Consider the following 23,350-nt stretch of genomic DNA (forward strand, 5'->3'; position numbering starts at 1 on the left):
CTTCCTTGATCTCCAGGCTGGTTAGGCCCCACTACACCTCCTCTCTTTACATTCTGTCCCCTCAGCTTTCTCCAGCATCCTGTTCCCCTCCCTCAATGTTCTCCCCCACAGTTCTATTCTTTGGTGTATTTTTATTTACACCCTTACCCACAAAACTGTACCAATATTTATGGTTAAGCTGTGTTTCAGTTGGATCTTACTGGGTACTTCGGAGGTCTCTGGTTATGTAGCAAACTCAGTAGCAAGGGAAAAGAAATGATTCTTTGAGTCTTCTCTGTACTGTGGACTGTCCTGGGATGTTCTGCTTCATTTTTTCATTCCCTATGAGTTTTTTGAACATTGATTGATATGGCATCATATGCCTAACTCTTAAAAGTATCTCCCAGATCTCCTAACTCATCATCATGATCCAGGGCCTTCAGTGGATTTTGAGAGTGTCTCGCTTACCTCACCTGTACTGTCTCAGTCTCACTGCTTACTCTACATATTTGTAGTATCTGTAAATGTGACAGAAATTATAGTCACCTATATCTTCTACTTAGTTTTTAACCACTTATGCTCAATTACCATGTAATGAATGCTTATGTCTGTTGTTTTCTATGTATTTTATGAACTTTCTGGTAACTTATTTTATTACAACACTAAAAGCATTACTTGAACAAATTGACTGACTACTCAAAACTTAAAAAACCCAAAGAGAGGCTTGAAGAATCCCAGTTGATAGAGTCCTTGCTTAGCATGGACCTAAAGGCCTGTGTTCCATCCTTAGCATTCATAAGTAGTGTGGTCCTCGTGCCTATAATCCCAGTACTCAGGAGGTAGAGGCAGGAGGATCAGGAATTAAAGCCATCTTCAGCTTCATAGTCAGTTCAAAGCTACACTGTTGTACAGGAGACCTGGGGACTCTGCTCATAGTCCCAGGTGATCCTCATTAGCTATTTGGTTTCATAACAGCTCCTGTCATGACAGCCTACCTTTCCCATTGGGGATGTCACCCACTGATAAGAATTTGATCAGTACAAGATGGAACCCTAGATTATTTTGCCATCAATACAAATCACTGAGTGGAGATCACCATGGAGACATTGTACTTGCTGTTGCCATTGTGCATAGTTCCATTATGCTGTGTGAATTGTATTTGTGTTATTTACCTTACAGAACGTTCCTAAGCCAGGACATAAGAGAACAGATTCTACTCACAGCAGTAATGAGTCTGAATACACCTTCAGCTCTGAATTCCCAGAAACTGAAGACATTGCACCAAGGACAGAGGTACATTTATCTCTCATTACAAGTAGGATGTGCATGCTTCTATTGATAGGCAGCATTTCTAAAAATTAGCTTATGTATTCTTAATTAGTTGTATACATATGTACTTATTCCATATGTTTTTGCCAATACATGTACTAATTTCATTTGTTCTGGTGCTGAAACCAAGCACCTTATATGTGGCAAGCATGTGCTCTGCCACTGAGCAGTATCCCCAGTTCCACATTATAATTTTAATGTAAGTTTTATAGCAGTGGGTTCTTTGCTGTCCCCATCATGGCTGTACCCCTGAGCCGTTTCTGCAGATAGCTCAGCTGCTGGCTGCATTTGCCCTGGACCCCTCACAGCATTTATAGGGCTGCTATGTGTCGCTTTAGAACCATTACCCTTCCCTGCTTCTGTAGACTGTTGGAGTCTTACTTTATTCCTGCGCTTCCTCACAGCTCACACCTGGGGAAAAGGCCGCCATGACTTTCTCAGCTATGGTAGGAGAAGTTCAAAATGACTGCCAAACCAGTGGTGGTCATTTTATTAGTGAATTTTCTTATCTTAATGATTGTCTTCAGTTGAGAGACTGATATTATTTTTAAGATCGATTTCAAAGTTTCACACACTCATTAAAGGCTTAAGTGACAAGGTCCTTACTAAAAAAGGAAAGGGAAAAAGATCCACATTTTCTCTTATCCAGATGGTCTAATACTCCTCCTTTCTCATGTGATCTAGAGAAGTCAAATGACCTTGCTATAAACAGAGATGCCAGTGAGGGCAAGGACACCATATGAGCACTCTGAAGTGTTTACCATTTGTTACACCTCAAATTGTTTTGTATTTGGCTAATGTTATCTTCTGTGCCCTACCTTTTCCTATTCTCATATTCCTATCTGTAGAATTTGTTCTCATATAGCAATCAATGGATTTCATATATAGCATTAACTGATAGCTGAAAATTACCTTAGTCTATTTTAATAAGATTCTTTTTTAAAATGCCCTTCCAAAGCCCAAAGAAATGATTTCCAATTAATAATATTGTAAGTATCATGAGTAAAGTACTATGCTCATGTATAGAATGGAGGATTCTGTTACAGTTTTTTGAATGTTAAAGTTTCAAACAACATATGCATTGCTAATAAATGAACAGATATTAAGGTACTTAAATGGAACGTTTAATTGTAAATCATCTAAAACGCCAGTATATGTAGGTGCTTTTGGTGGGCCAGCACAATGCCAGCACAATTGGTAAAATGCTTCTTGTTCAAACCTGATGACCTGAGCCTGAGCCCCACAACCCATGCTGGAAGGAGAGAACCAACTCCTGCAAGTTTTCTGTGACTTCCATGCATGTACCGTGTAACCGTATGAAAAAAAGCCAAAGAATAAAATTTAAAACAGCATTGAAATGTCACCTTTGGGCAACCAACTAAGCTGAAAGCTTTAATTTGTTGAGTTGTAGCATGACTGTTGTCCCAGAAATAGTTATGGTTATTGATGGAAGTGCCCCAGCTTACCAAGCTGCCAAGTGTTCTGTTTAGATATTTTGTGTTCCTGGATGTATACTTCAGTAACAGAAATTAGAAATCACCTCATTGCCCATCAGGAAGAGAATGATTCTCAGCAACTGGTAGCTCACCTGTCTATACAGTTAGACAGATAATTACAAAACAATTGCTGGAAGCACTTTGGCCTGCTGAGTCATCTGACCCTTTAATCTTAATTCTTAAACAGATTTGCTAGGGAAGGTGTGAATACACATCTAAGCTTCAGTAAATGCACTTAGATTTCCACAAGATTATTTATAGTTCACCAATATATGAGACATAGTTGCTAAGATGGGGCATTATTAACTTTGAAAGGCCACCTCTGGGCTGTTTGCCAGTCAGATAAGAGAGTAGTCCTGCACTATTGTTCAACTTGCATTTCTGCAGTCATTGGCTAGGACATTCTTTGGATGTTTGCATTTCTTCTGTGAATTTGACTGTTTGCTGATGAACTGCTTTCACTCTTTTCTCTTTGTCTTGTGAGTCTTCTGACTTCACTTGATTCTTACGGTTTCTGGGTTTTAGGAGCCAAGTGAGAAGAAGGTGCCTCTGGATATGTCATTGTTCCTTAAGCTCCAGAAGCGTGTCACAGAGCTGGAACAGGAGAAGCAGTTGATGCAGGATGAGCTGGACCGAAAGGAGGAGCAGGTGTTCCGCAGCAAGGCAAAGGTGGGTAGCTGTGGCTGGCCGCAGGGCTGGGGACAGCCTAAGGAGGCAAGGCCGTCCATGCCTTCTGTATTCTAAGGTCCTCAGCTCTGCAGCACTTCGTTAAAGCTGTGAAGGCTTGGACGCATCACTGCTTTCTGTACAGCAACAAGTATTCTAATAGTGAAGTTTTGACAGTTAAAATACAGTTTTTCCTTTATTTTTTCACCCCCAGGAAGAAGAAAGACCACAAATTAGAGGTGCCGAACTAGAATATGAGTCCCTCAAGGTATTGAAATCTTTAGCCCAAGACTTTGAATACTTTGTTTGACAAGATAGCTGCTAAGAATATGTCTTTTTTTCTCTGAGAACATTCCTAGCTGAAGGTTCTAGCCTAAATCTTAATGGAGCACTAGTTCTAGCCTATGTTCTTTTCACATACAAATTCTATTTCATGTAAGTCGGACTTCACTCTGAGCAAGAGTAACTGGTAACAGCCACTCAAGCTACAGGAGTAAAGACTGAACTCTAATCAGGCTGCTTTGTTCAAGTGCTCCTGTCAAAATCTGTTTGAGGGCAAGGGGCAGACTAAAGGCACAGGGTAGCAGTCTGCTCTCCAAAACATCCCCAGCCTCACATAAACATAGGTAAATCAAGATATGAGGGAAGCCCAGACTAACCTAGGTTAGTGGTTCTCAAAGCTGGTCTTATATTAGCATAATCAGTATCACCTAGTCCTTTGTTGGAAGTGCAAAATTTTTAATTTTTAAGCCTAGCCATCAAGTCAGACTCCTGTATTGGGGCTCAGAAGTATGTGTTTTAACAGGAACTCCAAATGGCTATGATACATGTTAAAGTTTGGGTCATGCTGTGTCAGAACTTCAGCATCAGAGTAAAGACATTTTCCTGTTCTCTGTCCCAAAAATGAGCAATGCAAAACTGATCACCAGTTAGTTAGAGGATTGAAAGAGAACACTGCTAAAGATTTCAGGGGTCCACTCAGATGACCCAGTCATTGGAAATACCCTCACCATCTTGCATGCTTGGTTTTGCCCTTACATTTACCTACAAACAAACCTGAACTTATCAGGACTGGCAGTCAGCCATCTGTGCATCTGTGTGTATTCTCTGAGCAGATTGGAGTCAATTTGCCTCTGAAATTGGAGTTGGAGATACAAAGTGTCTTTTTACATTTTGAAGTTTCACTGATGTTACACTTAGTCTGGAAGACTATTCATAAGAGTGAAGGTCAATGTCCTATCTAGGACAAATCTTCCATCACTTAGGGGAGGTTGAGTTTTTTGGATGTAAAGATGAGGATGACAACAGTAAACATTTCCATCTTTTTATTCAGCGTCAAGAACTGGAGTCAGAAAACAAAAAACTGAAAAATGAGCTGAATGAGTTACGCAAAGCCCTCAGTGAGAAAAGTGCCCCGGAAGTGACTGCACCGGGTGCTCCTGCCTACCGTGTCCTTATGGAACAGCTGACCTCCGTGAGCGAGGAGCTCGATGTCCGCAAGGAAGAAGTCCTCATCTTACGGTCTCAGCTGGTGAGCCAGAAAGAAGCCATCCAACCCAAGGTAAGCGTGCAGACATGTTGAGCATGAGATATGGTGACTGACCTCAAGAAAGAACTTGAGCATTAGAACTAGGAGTTCCTATCTCAGACACATATATTTATGTCTACCATATGATAGTTCTGTGAATGTTAATTCATTTAGTTTTAGAAGAAACGAGTCATAGCTTTTAAATGAACTCTTATCTGGATTCGGTGAAAGAATCTATTCATGGTGCTAAAGATTTATTGCTTTCTTCATTTTTTTTGTGCTTACCGTCATGTGATTTTTTCAGGATGACAAGGTAATTATGCATGTTTTTAATACTTAATAAGTACTTCTGTTGAATCCTAACATTGGCTTGCAGGTCTCCTCAGTACAGGTAGTTGGTGCTTTGTAACCAGGTCAATTTTATTTTGTTCTGGTTTTAAAGGTTTATTTATTTATTATCTGTGTTTATGTGGAAATGGATCCCAGCAGAGGGCATTGTGTGTCCTCCTCTATCATCCAGGTCCGTGTGATTGAGGATCAAGCCCTCTTAAATGCTGATACATCTCTCCATCATTTTTGCCATAGGATCTCATATAGCCCAAGTAGGCCTCATACTCACTGTATAGTTGAAGAGATCTTTGAACCCCTGGTCATCCTGCCTCCACCTCCTGAGTATTCTGAGTATAGGTGTAAACTGCCATGCCAAGCTTGGTAATTACTAATTTCCCATCTGACCTCTTCCTATGTGAAGTCCCTGGGAGAGCCTGTGATAATAGTATCCGATCTAGATGACAGAAGGAGCTCTGTGACTTGGAACTCGTAGTCTGCTCTGTGACTCACTGTTGCAGCTCCGGTATCATGCACAAGTTGGGAAAGAAAACCTTTCACTTCTCCCAGGCACTCATTTGCACCAAATCAAACAAGGTTGAGAAGGAATGAGAGAGCTGAGCATGTGTTCTTTGCTGCCACTCCCCCAATTCTCCTCCCTTTTGACCCATGGCTGGAATGAACAGGAACTCCTGAGAAGTTGATTTTCCCCGCTCATCTTGTTTTCAACTTGGAAATAAAGGGATGCTTCATCCCTTTCATCACTTCTAGTCACTGCATATGGGAAACACAGGACAGTGAGTCAGAACCTTCTCAAGCTGTAGTACAAATCTGACCCCATCTCCCAAATGCTACGTCTTAGCCAAGACAGGCAGAATAAAGAAAGAACCAGCTGCTTGTTTCCGGAACATGAGCAAAAGGCGATGACTGTCTCTCCCTGCCTTCAGACTAGCTGAATAGACCAAGTAACCTGATTTACTGGAAGTTCAAAAACACTCCAGAAAAGTCCTAAGATATTCTAGTATATCATTATTTGACATAAAAATGAGCCACTATGAATTATGTTTATTAGGTCTTAAAAAATAAGAATGGCCCTTTATGAAATAGGTTTTTTTCCTTTGAGGAAAAGAGAAAAAATAAATTAGCTGAACTACACTAAACATATATTCTTTATAAAAATACAGCTAAAGAAATGTTTACTTGGGGCCAGAAGTGTAGTTCAGCTATTGAAGTTCTTGCCTAGCTTACACAATGCCCTGGGTTTGAGCTGCAGCACCCCATAAATTGAATGAACCAATGAATGCATCAATGTACCAATGAAAGCGTGTTCATTGGTACATACCTATGATCCCAGCACTGAGGAAGATGAGGCAAGAAGACCAGAAGTTCAAGGTCGTCATCAGTACATAAAAACTTGAGGCCAGCCTGGGCATGAGCGAGCACACTTAGCTTAGAACAGACATTGATTGAAACAGACATTGATTGTTTCAGACAAAGAGAATGAACCTTTTGAGGTTACTTTTTAGAGGCAATTAATTAGTGCTTTTATGTAATGTTTTATGTAGTGTGTTTGTGTGTGTGCATGCACATACATGTGTCTATAGAGGCATACACATGAATGTCAGATGATAATTTGTGGAAGTAGATTCTTCCTACCATATGTGTGCTAGAGCTTGAACTCAGGTCATTAGCCTGGGTGGCAAGTACCCTTACCTCCTAAGTCCTGGTATGAAAAGAATATATTTTATATGATCCAGAAGAACTGAGTTGAGCCTTCATGTGGAAATGTGTTATTTCTTCCTTTAGAATACAATGACAGATTCCACAATACTTTTGGAAGATGTACAGAAAATGAAAGACAAAGGTGAAATAGCACAAGCATATATTGGTTTGAAAGAAACAAACAGGTAAGTTGATCCTTTCATCTCTCTTGGTTTAACTGTATTAGTCTGAGTCTTCAAGCCAGGCTCCTGTGCAGGAAGTCCATGTGCTGATTCATTGCTTCATTCATTCATTCTTCAAGAAGAACGTAAGGTTTCTGGCATAAACCAACTTAAAATCTCATTAATTACATCAGGTAATGGCTGATGATTGGTGTCAGAGAAAATGTTATTCATGTAATGGGGAGCTATGTTTATGTCAAGGGCCTTGGCCTTAAGCTGCCTGGAAAAGAAAATCCATTGCTTAGTTTGGACTGTCCTGAGTATATCCTTTCATAGCAAGGGTATTGTTCAATGGCCATTTAAAGGTTTCTAGAGGCAGCTACAGTGTTTAATAATTGAAACAAAGCATGAAGAAAAGAGAAGATATATGTGCTTAGAATTCCACCAGAGGTATCCAGGATGGGCGCCATACCTCCAAGGATGGGAATGGTGGCTTAGATCTACAGTGTTCAGCCATACTGCCAACCTCATTCTGAACAGAAACTTAGTGCCATTGGACTCTAAATAGAAAAAAAAAATTACACGCTGTACCATTTTGAGAGAGTGTGGCCAGTGGTGATCCGAAGAGAAAGACAGTTGAGGAGTCTCCTCGGAATATGGATAACCCAGTTCCAGGATTGACATACATGAATACCCACAGATTAAATATATATGCCTTATGAAACATGAGATAGTTCTTTATTTACAGGTGAAGGCACAGAATGTTCATAAAAGTATTTGGTTAAATATACATTTAATTTGTGAAGTTACTATAAGCTTTTATATTTAAGAATATCTTATTATAGAAAGAGTAATATTATGCTGTCTATGCATTTGCTCAGCTACTCAGTCACCAGGTCTGAAATGTGCCTACCCCATGTCAGACACTAAGCCACATTGTGTGAATACAGCAGAAGACCAGAAAGTGCAGTCCCTTCTCACAGAGGCTGTAGGCTCCTTGGTGAAGTGACTGACAATGTTTGAATTTCAGTCTAAAGATATTAGAAGGAATTGAAGTGTTTTAAGTAGAAGAATGATGTAGTGACACATTTAGAATGCTAGGCCTTGCTGTTATATTTGAGAACAAATTGTAATGGAACAATACTGAAAGCACAAAACCAGTTATGAAGCTTTGCCATAGTCCAGTGACTGATCATGGTGACTTGAGCTTGGTTGGTGACAGTTGGGATTAAAAGAAGTGGGGTGTTTTGAAATATATGAAGGAAAATGAGGTCAGTAAATTTTGTGGGTTTGGGGTGTGGGAGTGGGTCATAGGGAACCTTAGAGCCACTTTATGATGCCATTTTATGTTCGTGAGACACGGGTGGGTAGAAAGTGGACTTGCTGACTTAGCAGACAACAGGGCATCCAGGGAGAGAACTGTAGCTGCGCAGTGGCGTTATATGTAATAGATCGTAACCAGGATATGTGCACCAAGATACAAATTTTGAAGTCAAAAGAATATAAATAATACCAACAGAACCTCAAAAGTAGATAACTCTTTAGGGAGAGATGGTAGAATGAATATAGAAAATAAAATTCATATTATATAAACATAGCAACAAAAGCATATCAAGATTAAGAACCTGAACTCTGAAATCACGTGATGCTGGGCTCAAATGCTTCTTTCCTGTCTGTTAACTCGGCCTGGTGATGGGAGAACAGATAAGTTAGTGAAAGAATGAAGAACAGCATTTGGCGTTTAGCAAATCCTGAAAATGGATTGTCTATACCGTAGGTAGGAAACGTGTTGCCACTTTTTGTTGTCCACAGACTACACTATTTCAGTAAGAGACAATAGCTGCATCTCTAATACAAAGGCGGTTGCTCCAGATCTTAAACTTAATTTTACCCAAAAATTTGAAGTCGTGTCAAAAGCTGAGAACTTCGGATATACTTTATGTTATTTGTACATTAAATTTTTATGAAAGTTTACATGGAGAGTCAGATTTTACTATACCAAAATAAATTCCAAGCCTGAAAATAGATTATGGCAATTGCCACATGAAGATATACCTCGAGTTTTCACAGCGTACATTTGTTGTGGTTAGCCTCAATATAATGCTTGATATGTAAGGTCCTTTGGCTAGCCACATAAAACATTAAAAATTGAAAGTCTGTCTCACTTTCCAGTCATTTCTTCTCAGGAGAAAACGCCAGACCCTTCATTTATCTGTGATGCCACTTTTTTTTCCCCCACCCACTTTTTTTTTCCCCCACCAAAGTAATATTGTGGTAACGTAAAGTCATTTGTAATTACTAAAAATGGTCCTATTCACTTAGTAAAATACTGAACTAGCGTGTGCTTTTTTTTGACCACCATCATCTCATTTTCATCCTGTGTCCCTTTGTGTTTTGCATTGTGTTTCTTTACACGGAAGATCATCTACTATGGATTACCAGGAGTTGAATGAGGATGGAGAGCTCTGGCTGGTTTATGAAGGGTTAAAACAAGCCAACAGGTTATATGTGTCTCCTGAAAATGGAATGTTATTAACTTGTTTTCTTACTAACAGTGGGCTCACACTTTGACTCTGTGTCTTGTGCATTTATTGTCCTTCTGAGGCCATTAGCCTCAATAAAACTTAGATTTTGCAGCCATATACCTTCTTTAAAATCGTTTCTACTAACAGATGCTGTTAAGACTAAAACTGGTTATAGGAGAATACAAGTTGTTCCATGTAAGCCGTAGTGCTGTGGGGCGTGAATGTTTAAACATTGTGACTCTCTCTAGAACTTGAGGAAAACAGTCTTCCAGCTGAAGCACAAAGACGCTGGAGTGGGGGCACTGACACTTGTTGCCTGGACAGTGGCTTATTTGTCATAGATGTCAACCTGGGATACATGGTCCCGTAACAAATGTGGCCACTTCCTCATTACTGTCAGCAGTCTCTGTGGTTGCTGCAAGAGTCAAAGCCAAAGAAGTCAGGGTAACCGCTTGAGCTCAGCAGTTCACTTCCAGGAAAAAACAAAATAGAATTAGCTGTGTCTCTTTAACACATTCATCTGCCCTAGTGATGTCTGGGGCTTAAAAATCTCATAAAAATTTTCCATTTTAGTGATGATAGTTTTAAAATTCTTACACTTATGGGCTTCCGCTTATTCTGCTTTGTTCTAACCATAACCGTTGGCATTAACTGCGGTGTTGTTGGTTAACTCCATCTTAAAACTTCGTAATAGCTAAAATAGTTTACTCTGCTGTTAATAGTTTGCTCACAACAGTAAAATAAGTTTTGCTCAGCAGTTAATATCATGAAATTAATATTAAGTGTCTTCTTCATGTTAGTTGATTCTTGACTATAACTTTATATTTTCTTAGGATTCTCTTACTGATAGTAATTTTACACACACACACACATACACACACACACAGAGAGAGAGAGAGAGAAAGAGGGAGAGAGAGAGAGAACTACCAGACTGGGTTTGGGTAAATCTATAGGTTTCCAAGTTGTGCACCAGCCTTTCTGTCCTTAGATAAGTGGACAATATTAAAAACATGATCCTGGCTCCACCTTTGCCTGAAATCAGTGACTTTAGAGTTTTTTTTTTTTTTTAATAGATTGGGAGTGTGTAATTTTGCACTTCATAATGCAGCTATTTATGTATGTATGTATTTATTGGCAGTAGGGCTATTTTTGCCAATAAAAGAGAACTTCAAACAATTCAAAAACATACAAATGTAGACACATCAGTTTCCATATCTAGTATCTGAGTTTCATGACATTATTGGGGTGAGGAGATGCACAGATGCTAAAGAGTATCTGCTTTTCCTATCTTGCAAAGGAGCAGGTAGCTTGGCACCCATTCGTGTGAACTCATCTACCCTACAAACCTGTCTGGCCTCTCTACAGGCTCTTGGAATCCCAGCTACAGTCGCAAAAGAGGAGCCATGAGAATGAGGCTGAGGCCCTCCGAGGGGAGATCCAGAGCCTGAAGGAAGAAAATAACCGGCAACAGCAGCTGCTGGCCCAGAACCTGCAGCTGCCCCCGGAGGCCCGCATTGAGGCCAGCCTGCAGCATGAGATCACCCGGCTGACCAATGAAAACTTGGTAAGGAGAGGGGCAGTGCCCAAGTCTGCTATATGTTCCTTTTGGACAGACACAGCTTTTCCTTTTTGGGAAAGACATTCTTCTGTTCCTGATAGAGGCAGAAAGGAAAATACGAATGTGTTGGTAGAAGTGAATCAGAATAATGAAACTGCACCTGAGCTGTTTCTCACTGCAGTCTCTTAGACCAATCGAGCCTTCTCAGACCTCACTTGGAGTGTCTGGAAGAGAGTCACCTGAGCACCTGCTGGCTTTGAATGCCAGGGAGACACAGCTCCAGATTGTTTTCCTCTGATTCCCAAGCATCCAAGCAGGATGCCAGTCAGCTTGTCTAGTAGACAAAGCAGGGAAGGTTCTTGGTTGAACCAAGAAGGAGCTATGGCTGACACTGGGTAGAGCTTCCAAACAAGGGTGGAGAGACTAGAATTGAGCTTAGCGCCTTCTCATCGTTTAAGCAGAACCTGATTACATATTGGCAATTTTTAAATCTATGTAAATTTTCTAGATAAACTTCCTGCATAAAAATTCAGTGAAAGATTATAATTATACATTTTTACATAAAATCTGTTCTTTAGTGACAGATGAAAATTAATATCTTTTAAGATCTATAATAAAAGTGTTGAACTTCCCTGACGGTCTAATCCCATTAGAGAGAGCTGACAACACAGATAGCTCTGTGCCACCATATGTTCACCCACATCTTACCTAGGTTAGGAGAAAGTCCCACAGTGTTTTCAGTCAGTCTTAACGTGTAAAGTCCCAAAGTAGGAGTATGGGGAAGAAGGCAAGGATGGTGTTTGACTCTTTCAGGGTAATTCAACCGTAATTTTACTTGATAGAAAAGTTTTCTGAGTTAGAGAATGTTTTTTAAAATTTGTGTTTTACTCTATTTGCTGATGTAACTAACAATGCTTTTGATGATTAAGAATTGATAAATGTGTGGGATAATATTGATTGATCGATGTACAGATTCTTTGCTTCTGAATGATTGTCTTAAAATGCTCGGTGATCTGAAATGGATTTGTTTCTGGGTGGTGGATTCTCAGTTTGTTCGCTAAGTTAATCAGGTGTTGTCCTCACAGTCTGTCTGTATTATTAATACTCTTGGCAAATTTTGTACCTAGCACAGAAATGAACAAGCCCTATACCCTACCTGGAAGACTAATTAGTTTGTTTTGCAGATCAGCTGCTTGTACCATTCAATACACTGGCTGCTAATTTGAAGGGTCTTACCAAACTCAAGTGTAAAAAAGAGTATTGCTCCTCAGGCTACTTGGAGTTTCTCACTCTTAATTATGCATTTTTTGGATGCACTCGAGCACAATATTAAGGCAACAGTATGTCTGGGCTTCGTGCTTCTGACGTTTTGCCCTGCATACACACACACACACACACACACACACACACACACACACACACACACACACGTGCTCACCAGCTCCACTGGTTCCAAATGAGAGTGTGGTGCTAACAGCACTCCTGCCTTTTTACTTTGTTGCCTTCCTTGGCCTTGCTGCTCTGCTAGTAGCTAAACAGTACAGCAGCTTGGGAGGGTCACACATGAGAAAGGAGTAAAGGTCTAGGAACTAAATGTCAGTCTTCTCTGGTCACCATGGTTCCCTGCTCTATTGATCTTCTGGGTGACAACATCCTGGCCATCAATTGCTTCTATTGTTCATGGAAAATAGAGGCTCATCTATCCTAGAAAAAGAACATGATAATGGCAGCTGACAGATCAGAGCCAGTGAGTAAATATAGTTTTTACCTGTGTTTTAAAGTATCTTTAAGTTAATTTTGCTGAGAGTTAGCTTTCCCTCAAAGACAGAAGAAACAAATATCCATTGTACCTGTTTTTTCAGTATTTTGAGGAATTATATGCAGATGACCCTAAGAAGTATCAATCATATCGGATTTCACTTTACAAAAGGATGATTGTATGTAAACCACAATGCTTTTCCGTTGTCTTCTGCTACTTCTAGCCTTCTCTAACTGAAGAGCACACTGCTGCCTGCCACTGCCCCGGAGGTCTCTTCAAAAATCTTCACAAAATCTCTTTCCCCAACCCCCACAGCTATCTTTAGCCAGTGTGTCATCCCTTTTGGTGTCCTGTGTCCACTGTGCGTTTGGTTTGTTGTTAACCCAGGGCTTACAGTGTGATGGAAGCAACATGTTTCAAAAGATCAAGTAAAATCCAGGAAGCATACCCCCAGCACTGAAAATGTTGGCAGCTGTTTCCTTTGAATCACTAGTATGAATCCTGTGCAAGCTAAAATGAATCAGTGTTTTTGAATGCTGTTCTTCTCTAAATTAGTGACAGCCACTGGCCAGCTTCGCTGACTCATGTCCCTTTCTAAGCTGGTCCTGTCCACTTCCCTCTTGGTTGCTGAGTTTCTAACTGCCTGTCCTTTGTGAGAGAATTCTTTCACTAAATAAGGCCAATAGTCACAGATGTCTTACCTTCCTACACAGGTTTTCTTTCTCTCTCACTTTTTGCACTCAAAGTTAATCTTTTTAAATATATATTGACTGCAAGATTTTGTGGGCATCTTATACTACCTGGCATCTGGGTCCTGTGTCACCAGAAAGCTCCCCCACCCCCACCCACGCTGAGACAGGCTCTCACTACATTACCCACGCTGGCCTTGAACACAGAGATCCACCCACTATTGCCTCCCTGCGCTGGAATTAAAGGTGTGTGCCACAACACCTGACTCACCTTACTTTTAATTTCCTCTAACTTCTTCTTGTTTCTTAAGCTTTAAGGCTAAGTGTAGAATTGGTAAAGCTTAACAGCACTTTACTCACGGAGTGTCAGTCTTTTCCTAAGTGCCACCATCCTCAAATCCCCCATGGAATTTTTACACACTCGTCAAAACTCATCTTTGCCCGTTATATAGTGACAGTGCTGAGTTGTTTCCTGTAGGCCTGCTGGGAGGCTTCCATCACGCTGTAAAGGACGCTGCCGCACTGTGTGTTTTAGCATTGCCCTCACTGTAGCTGCAGCTCCGTTGTCTGCCAGGTTGAGCCGAGCGGTGCTTCCACCAGTGAGCTCTTCTGCAGCTTCTATGTAGAACTAACAGTGCTGTGCCATGATTCCACCGTGCTGTCTCCGTGCCTGTGCCGAGCCTGTTCGATCTTTCTGACAGAATTCTCATTTTGATCTTAGGATCTGATGGAACAACTTGAAAAGCAGGATAAAACTGTCCGGAAACTGAAGAAACAACTGAAAGTCTTTGCCAAGAAAATTGGTGAACTAGAAGGTACTTAAACACGTCTTTACAACATCTGCACTTTTTATCTCCTGTTGCTAGTGACATGATGGAGGTTTGCAGGTGACTTTCTGGAGAAAATACCAAAATTATTTTGACAGTCCTGACCTCTGCAGAGTGGAAATTTCAGCTTCTGTATGTGGGGATGATTTTCATAGTAATATAACAGAAAGTTAGGAAGGGAGAAAAATCCATTCAGCAAACAAATATTTGCGACAGGCCAGAGACTGCCATAGTCAGTACAGCATGTGCTTCAGAGCAAGGATCTTAGAGCCAGCTTCCTGGATTCAAGTTGTGTCTCTTCCACTTTCTAGTCTCAGAATATTTGCAAATTGCTGCGCCTCTCTTTGCCTTCTTTCCCCACATTCTCACTAGGAATGATCTATGGTATCTATCAAACATGGTCTGTAAGAACTGAATGAGTTCATGTGGGTGATACATCTAGAATAGTAATAGTAAATGCTACACACAACCTGCTTCTTATTCCTAACGATGTGAAAAGGAATGTGTTAGAGCACTCTCACATACCTCATCTAATAATGAGAAAAGTTAATCACACAATAGGAATTATAAAGAATTACAATTCAAAAATATAATTATTTCTGTATGAAATAGGTAAGTTCCTTAAGGAAAAAAAAAAACAATGTAAACATACTAATCTTGTCTTGTAGGTTAGCTTGTTCATTCGGCAAGTTTTATTGAATGTTTCCTAGGTGCCAGACACAGTTGCAAGTGCTTGAGATCTAGCTGTGAGTTCTTACTCACAAGGCACATGCTAAGTGCATTCCAGCAACCCTATCACTTCTCAAGGCATTTTGGAGACAGAATTTCAGAGATGGACGTCTCTTTAAATCTTTGCAAGCTCTTACCATTTTGACCTCAGATGACATGCTCGTCCTGGCTGTCTATCGTATTCTCTAGCTGTCGTCTTTAATCTCACGTGGCACAAGTGTAGAAAGTCCCTGCCTCTTGAGATACTCAGGGGACTCGGTGCCAGTGAACTCTGTGTTTGCTTTTCCTCACTCCATCACACCACCTCGAACTGCTCTTCTGCTTGACTGGCAGAGTCCGGGCAAGCCCTGCTCATTCTGTGGGACCAGAGGCACATGTCATACCCTCAGAAGTGTCCTGACCACACCACTGACCTCATGACCCTGCCTTCTATGGTTTTTCACTGTCATATTTTTAGCAGTTTTTCTGTTTGTTTACTGATTTCTATTCTAGACCAAGAGCTTTCTGAACATGGAAATCACTTCTTATTTCTCACAGTTACAACAATGAGCATGGAGTCTGGCCTTTGGTAATCCTGTAAATATTTTTAACTGAATAAGTTTTTAAAATATTTAGAGCATAGTACCATGGATGCTAACTTCAAAGAGGGTATTGTTACTCTTCAATATGCAAATATTGAAATGTATAAATGTTAGGAAGATTACTTCATAGCCATATATTTTGTATAGGCCCTTAGCACTACATGATTTATGTATCACATTAAAGCCTTTGAAACTCTAGGGGCTGGAGAGATGCCTCTGCATGTCAAACACTTGCACAAAGCTTTGAGGACTGTCTCCCAAAAGCCTGAATGAAAAGTTGTCAGGCGTAGCAGCTGCATGCAGTTCTAGTTTTAAAAAGACAAAGACAGAGGCTCCTCCAGAAAAACCTGGCTAGCTAGACGAGCTGAAACAGCAAACTTGGAGGGCAGGGAAAGGCCTTCCCTCAATAAGTCAGGTAAAGATAACCTCAAGCCTTGATATACACACACGTGCATACATACACGCATGAGCACACATACATATACCAAACACACAAATGCAAGAAAAAATATTTTAAAACTCCAGGTCTATACACATGAGCTGTAATATTTATTGGCAGTACTTAAAAATCTAAGTTCTTTTTTTCAGAGTACTTTCTACACTGAATGGGATACCATGATAAGACAGCGGAGTATTTGCTTTTAAAATCCTGTGTTAAGGGTATAACCTGTGAGGTTGTTAAACTAAAGGCTCTTTACCAACATTAGAGAATGTGAATAAATATAAAAGTCATTTTTATTTTACACTTTAATTCAATTTTCTTAAAAATATGTTTTTACCAGTGAGCTACACTCCCAACCTTTGAAATGTAATTGAAGAGAGAAGTTAAAATATTTCAGGATGGTATTCATTTTTGGCCATTATCAATTAGAAATCAAACTTTTCTGTTAAACTATCCTGATAGCCAAGCAAAATAACATCTGTGGTAGTAAATCATGGATTAAATAAGAAAAAGACACATTTGTTCTTAAGAAAGTTTATATTTTGAGTTAAATTATTTGCATCTAGATGATAAAATGAAATAAGCTCATGTGCCTAGGGCACCTGCCAACACGTTGTGCCGCCCCCTTCCAAAGTAGTGAATAAGCGTGGTGAGCTCTTCCAACACTTCTCCCTTCCTCTCCACATCTGTGCTCTACAGAAAAAAGACCAGCGCCTTCTAATGAAAGTTTACTTATGTCTATTTGTTTTTTTTTTCTTTAAATGTGTTAAAACATGTTTAAGCCCTTTTTCCTTAAAGACTCTTGCCTCTCCTATGGGCTATAATTAATTAAGGACACTTTTTTAAAAACAAACTTTTTAAAAGAAAAAATGCCAACATGTATAATTTTTAGCAGAAATTGCACCACTAAGTAGAGAGTCTTTCAAAGTCTGGCCCGCACAGTGCTCGATTTAAACCAGGAGTGGGTGTTATGTCTCAGTTTTCTTTTTAAAAAAAAAATCAGACCTGAAAGTATTCTAGGAGCCAGTAACTTTACTGATAGAAGAAAAACAAAAACCCAGAAACTATAAGTGACTTCCTCAACACCCTGCTTGTTAGATAGCAGGTCTAGATTCTCTGCCTTCTGGTTTCTCTGCTTTAGATTAGATTTTCCAGAATTTTTTTACTTGTAAGAAATTGTCTGAAAACTGGTTAAACCTGAGATTAAGATCTTTGTGGTACTTTGGAGAGAAAAGGCAAATTTTTAGAGACTCTTCTGCTTTTCTTTTCATTTTCCTTTTGAGTTTGTAAGACTCTAGAAAGGAAAGTAGACATTGCTGCAAGTTAAAAGGATCCTGTGTTAGCACCTGGCCGGACAACTGCTGACTTAGTCTGTGTGCTGCTCAGGCTGTGTGGTTTATAAGCAGTGCAAATATATTTCTCACATAAAGTTATTTCTCAAAGGGATAGAAGTTTACGAAGGTGGCTTCTTGTTCAGTGTCTGGTGAAGGCCGGGTTGTTGCTTCCCAGATGCTATCTTGTTGCCTAGGCCTCCAAAGGAGACATCGTCTGTCCTCACATGGCTAAAGTAATCAGAAGAAAGGCATTAACCTTAAGAGGCCTTTATAAACCTGATTTTAGGCATTTTCACATTAATCCTTGTTAATAAATATTATTATACAGCTATCTTGATGTGGTTTGAACTCAAGATAATGATAAATTTTAAATAAATGCCCTTTTGCTCTTAGTAACTAAATATTGGATTCTTGGCACTAACTTCTGTTGCTCCGGGAGGTTTGTTTGCTTACTCTTGAAACAGGGTCTCATGTAGCTGAGGCTGACTTCAAACTGGCTATATAACTGAGGATGACCATGTGTGCTTCATCTGCCTAACTCTGCTTCCCAAGTGCTGGGATTATAGGCATGCTTTTCCATTTTCACCTGTTTTTCCATTCTTCTAGCAAAAGTCTAAATATGTTTAACCACTTTTGGTTGTAAAGATTTGTTAGCACATATGCTAAATTGCATACGTTAGGGACTTTCCTGTGGATACTTGCAAAGTAAATCTGACACAAGACAAATGGAAGACCTTGCCAGCTTCTAGGTAGCTTTTTGTTATTACTACCTATATACTAGGCTCTGTGGCTGTCAGAGTAAAATTTCCCTTTATTGTCTCTATTTACCCAGTCTCAGCAGAGAAGATTATTTCAAGAGGGAGGGACAACCAAATGGCAGAGATGAGGAGCTTCATCTCTTGCAGAGTCCACCCTCTGTTGCAAGAGCATGGAGCCCTGTCAGCTTTTCCACCTGGCAAACATTTCTCTCCTTTTTTGTTCCTCCTGCAGTGGGTCAGATGGAGAACATATCTCCAGGACAGATCATTGATGAGCCCATCCGGCCAGTCAACATTCCCCGGAAAGAAAAGGATTTCCAAGGAATGCTGGAGTACAAAAGGGAGGATGAGCAGAAGCTTGTTAAGAACCTGATTCTAGGCAAGTGCTTTCTACGTGGCTGAGGTTCCTTCCAGCCAGGGCTGTGCTGAAAAGGCTAGTCACTAGGGCTTGAAGTTTGGTTTAATATTCTTTAAAATGATTTTCTTCATTGGCAAGATGGCTCAGTGGGTAATGGTGCACGCTGCCAAGCCTGACGATCTGAGTTTGGTTCCTGGGACCCTATGGTGGAAGGAGAACACAGAGTCCTGCAAGTTGTTCTTTGTTGTCCGCAAAAATACCATGTCACAGGTCCTCACACAGCACACACAAAGCAAATAAATGGTAAAAAAAAAAAAAAAATTAAGTTCTAATACTGCTTTTTTGAGAGAGTGTTCCTATTATGTTGTCCAAGCTTGTCGTAAGGTCTTGGGAGTTACCATCCAGCTTCAGCTTCTCAGCATCAAAGGCCATAGACATGAGCCCAGCTCTGAAGTGTCATGAGTCATCATTTCATACTGCACTATCATGCTGTGGTAGAAGCCTTCCTGAGCATTCATTATCAAGGTGGGAGAAAATCTGGATCCATCTGGAAGGCTACCTTGAAGCCAAGCCTCTCAGCTCTGGCTTCATGTTAGGATCACAAAGGAAAATTTTTGGTTTTGAGACGAGATCTCATTTTATATAGCCCAGGCCAGCCTAGGACTTGATAGTAGCGAAAGCTAGACTATAATTCACAGTCCTCCAGTCTCTGCCTCCCATGTGCTAAGGCTTATGTATGCTTCCACTAAGAACAATATGAGAGGGTTGTGTTTGGGGGAAGGGAGTCAGGGATCAACCCTGGAGCCACATGAATAGTAGACAGATACTGAGCCATATCCTCAGCCCACTCAGGAAACTGTTAAAAAGTGTTGAGAGCCCCCTACCCCAAATGAAGTAAATTGAAATTTTCAGGGAAAAGAGCTTGACCAAGTCTAGAACTATTCTGGAAATGTCTCAAGGATTCCCAGTTGTAACCACAATTGGATGCCACTGTTGTAAGCCATTTAGGTTTTTGAATTTCCATTTTCATTCCCTAGAAATGATCATGACTAACCGTGTTTCGGAAAATACTTGAATAATGTGGAAGAAAAGATAATTAAGAAAAAACTCCAGCAAAATTATGGAAAAGATGGGACAGTTGAAAAGGGAATGAAAGAGGCATTCAGAGGGCCATAAGGCTTCGAATATGAGCCCCTAAGCAGTAGTAAACTAAAACCTTCAGCCTTTGCCACTCTCTTCCCCCAGCTACCACGGTGATAGCAATGGGATTGATAATTGCACCTAATTTAACATCCCTCGGCCTCATGGCGTTCAGCTTAGTACTGTATATAGGTTCAGAGATGCTTTGTTTTCAACATGATACTCACTTAGCAAAAAGGTTTTAGGGGCTGGTGGCTTAAAGGGTGAAAAGGATAGAGAGTAAAGACTGTGTGTAGTTTTATATAAAACTGTCTGGAAACACTCCTTGATGGGCTGTACTATGCACAGTGGCCAGAGAAAATAGGGAACAGGTTGTGCTTGTACCTGAAGAAAGAACATCAGAAGCAGAAAAGGTGTAAGGACAAGGGCCCTAGGGGGGAGCTGCGGCATGTTTAGCAAACAGCAAGGAGGTGTTTGGAGCAGAGTGAGCTGAGCCCAAGAAAGAGCAGGCTAGACGATGTGGAGCACAGTTCAGGTTTGGAATTTTATAGTGAGTGAAGAAGCTCTGTGGAGAATTCTCAGAACAAAATCGGCATGACCTAATGTGAATTTAAGCATTTCATTAAGTAAATAGCTGTAGATATTTAATATTATCTGGGACTAGGAGGTGGATCTGAGACACTCAGGTTAGATCCTGGCTGTTTTTCGCAGGGAGCACTAACAGGATGATAAGTGGGGTACATGGTGTGAGAAAAGTAAGGAATTTAAAAATGGTGAGGTTTATAACCTGAGAAACTGAAGGTGGAGAGGTCCATTCTAGAGCAGAGGGCGTCAGAATGCAGAACTGGACTTGGGAGAGGCTTGGTTTGATGTGCCTGAGCAGAGACGTCAGGAAGACAGTTCATAAACAAGACGGGATGGGACTTCAAGGGAAAAGTCAGGGCAGGATGTATACATTTTATATAGACATGTGCCCATAGTCAAAAATTTCACTAATGAGCTGTTCAAGCAGTGCCTTTATGACTTGTCCCGAATGACTGAGATCTTACACAACTGTACTTTCACCTCTCACAAAACACGCCTCACAAAGACTTTCAGGGTTGCATAATTCTGTTTTTCCTTTTTTCTTTGTTCAGAACTGAAGCCACGTGGTGTGGCTGTCAATCTGATTCCAGGGTTACCAGCATATATCTTGTTTATGTGTGTGCGACATGCCGACTACCTGAACGATGATCAGAAAGTGAGGTCATTGCTGACATCAACAATTAACAGCATCAAAAAAGTCTTGAAGGTCAGTTCCACATCTTGCAGTTCTCACAGTTGTTAATGACAGGCTGTGCAGAGGTCCTGTGTCTTCTTCAGACTTGGCACAGTTGCTTTTTGTAAACCCTTTCAGTGTTCCCTGCAAGCTCCTGTTGTAAGAACAGTCTGTGCAACCCTCCACATCAGCTGCGTTCTCATCACTGTGGTCAAACACCTAGCAGAAGCACTTAAAGAAGGAAGGATGGCTTTGAGGGGCTCAGGGTGTTAGGAGGTATAAGCCCATCTCAGAGGAGCCTTAAGCAAAGGCGAACTCAGAAATGGGGCTGGACTATAAACCTCAAGACCTGCCCTTTCCTCCAGCCAAGCCTTATCTCCTAAGGATTCCACAACCTCTCAAAGGCACCACCAGCTGGGGGCCTGTGGTAAACATAGCACTGTATGTTCAGAACAGATTCAGCTTAGACAGTAATCAAAATGAATTTGATATTATTGGATCAAATTGAGTAGCAAAGTAATTCTTTACAGACAAAAATAGCCCAATTTAGGATTTGTTGGGACCAAACTTAAATGTTTAGAAGACAAGCATGGTGGCATATATTTGAAGATCCTGGTAAATTCAAAGGCTAGCCTGCCTTACAAAGCAAATTCTAGTACAGGCAGGTCTACACAGTGAAACCCTCAATAGATTAATTGTTTAGTGGAAATAAATTATACACATGCATATTCATATATGGTCCATACATGTAGAATATGATGCTGATGTTAAGATAAATGTCAAGTTCAGTAATTTCTTATAAAAATATGACTAACATGGCATTAAATTTCTTTCAAGTTTTGTTCCCCTTATTCTCCAATTCATCCCACAAATTATCTTGTTACCTAAAATCCCTGCTTCCACGTGCAAACAACATGAAGATTCTTATCAGAGATGAGAGCCATCACTGGGAAAGACAGAGGAGAAGCCATTACCTTATATAGTCTTCATAATGCTAAGGCAGTATGGTTCTCAATCTGTGGGTTCTGACCCCATTGGGGTTCGCATATAAGGTATCTTGCATATCAGATGCAAAATTACAGTTATGAAGTAGCAACAAAATAACTTTATGGTTGGGGGTCAGCACAGCATGGGGAGCTGTATTAAAGGGTCGCAGCGTGAGGAAGGTGGAGAACCACTGCTCTACATCTAACTTTCAGCTCAGGGGTTCTACTAAGATGTGTTCCAGGCACCTTGTCTTCTGATTATTCAACTTAACAGTGCATCTAGGATGAAGACCCAGTAGCTCTCTTGCTTCTAAACGGGCTTTAAATTCTTTACTGTAAAATCCCTCCCCTCAGGGCTCAGGGTACCCTGCAGAAGAATCAGATAGCGTATAAAAGCCAGAGGGGGTGGAGGAAACCAAGAAAACAAGGCCCTCTAATTCAATGTGATCAAAGTTCATATGAACTCACCGAGACCGAGGCAGCATGCACAGGGCCTGCACGGGTCTTACAGGTCATCTGCGTATATATTATAGCTTCCAGTTTAGTGTTTTTGTGGGAGTCCTGAGTGCTTGAATGAGTGAGTCTTTGTTTCTCGCATCTTCTCTTAGGCTCTTTTCCATCTGTCTGTCTGTCTGTGTGTTTTGTCCAATTCCAATGTGCTAGTTAGGTTTTTTTTTTTTTATCTTATTTTATTATTATCTCTTAGAAGTCTGTTTTTTACTGAGAGACAGAAAAGGACGGGATCTGGATGGGAGGGAAGGTAGGGAGGAACGAGGAGGAGTAGGGGGAAGAAGGCATAATCAGGATATATTATGTGAGAATAAACACTATTTTCAATAAAAAGAACCACAAAATGTTGTAAAATATGCACAACATAAACTTTGACATCTTACTCTTCCTAGGTGCTAACATACACTGTACAGCCATTACCACAGTCCCTCTGCGGCTGTCTCATCCTCCCTCCTAGCTGCCATTACACACCACTCTCCCTGCCTTCTGCTGCAAGCCTCTGTGACTCAAACAAGTGCTGCATCTCCATTTCTGTTGCAGAGTTGTTCTCTGTCCTTCTGATCCACAGTGATTTCCTCTTTTAAAATTCATGGGTGTTTTCTTAATTTTGGACATATTGATGCTAAATAGACTATGTGTTTACTATTTCTTAAGTCAGCTCCTATACAGATTTTAAACTTTTCCCCCC

General features: G+C 40.5%; 1 protein-coding gene across 1 annotated transcript in view; it reads left to right on the forward strand.

Moving 5' to 3' along the window:
- The window catches only part of Myo5a (myosin VA), a 145,293-nt gene that overhangs the window by 115,954 nt on the left and 5,989 nt on the right, over window positions 1-23,350 (forward strand). The window contains exons 25-34 of the mRNA XM_055596857.1: window positions 1,159-1,272; window positions 3,330-3,473; window positions 3,685-3,738; window positions 4,804-5,031; window positions 7,132-7,232; window positions 9,629-9,709; window positions 11,099-11,297; window positions 14,461-14,554; window positions 18,643-18,789; window positions 21,045-21,199. Of these exons, the coding sequence (XP_055452832.1) occupies window positions 1,159-1,272; window positions 3,330-3,473; window positions 3,685-3,738; window positions 4,804-5,031; window positions 7,132-7,232; window positions 9,629-9,709; window positions 11,099-11,297; window positions 14,461-14,554; window positions 18,643-18,789; window positions 21,045-21,199 (1,317 nt within the window). The remainder of the gene's footprint in view (window positions 1-1,158; window positions 1,273-3,329; window positions 3,474-3,684; window positions 3,739-4,803; window positions 5,032-7,131; window positions 7,233-9,628; window positions 9,710-11,098; window positions 11,298-14,460; window positions 14,555-18,642; window positions 18,790-21,044; window positions 21,200-23,350) is intronic.

This window comes from Psammomys obesus, unplaced genomic scaffold, assembly GCF_907164565.1.
Source record: "Psammomys obesus unplaced genomic scaffold, mPsaObe1.curated_primary_1811, whole genome shotgun sequence".
Classification (NCBI taxonomy): Eukaryota; Metazoa; Chordata; class Mammalia; order Rodentia; family Muridae; genus Psammomys; species Psammomys obesus.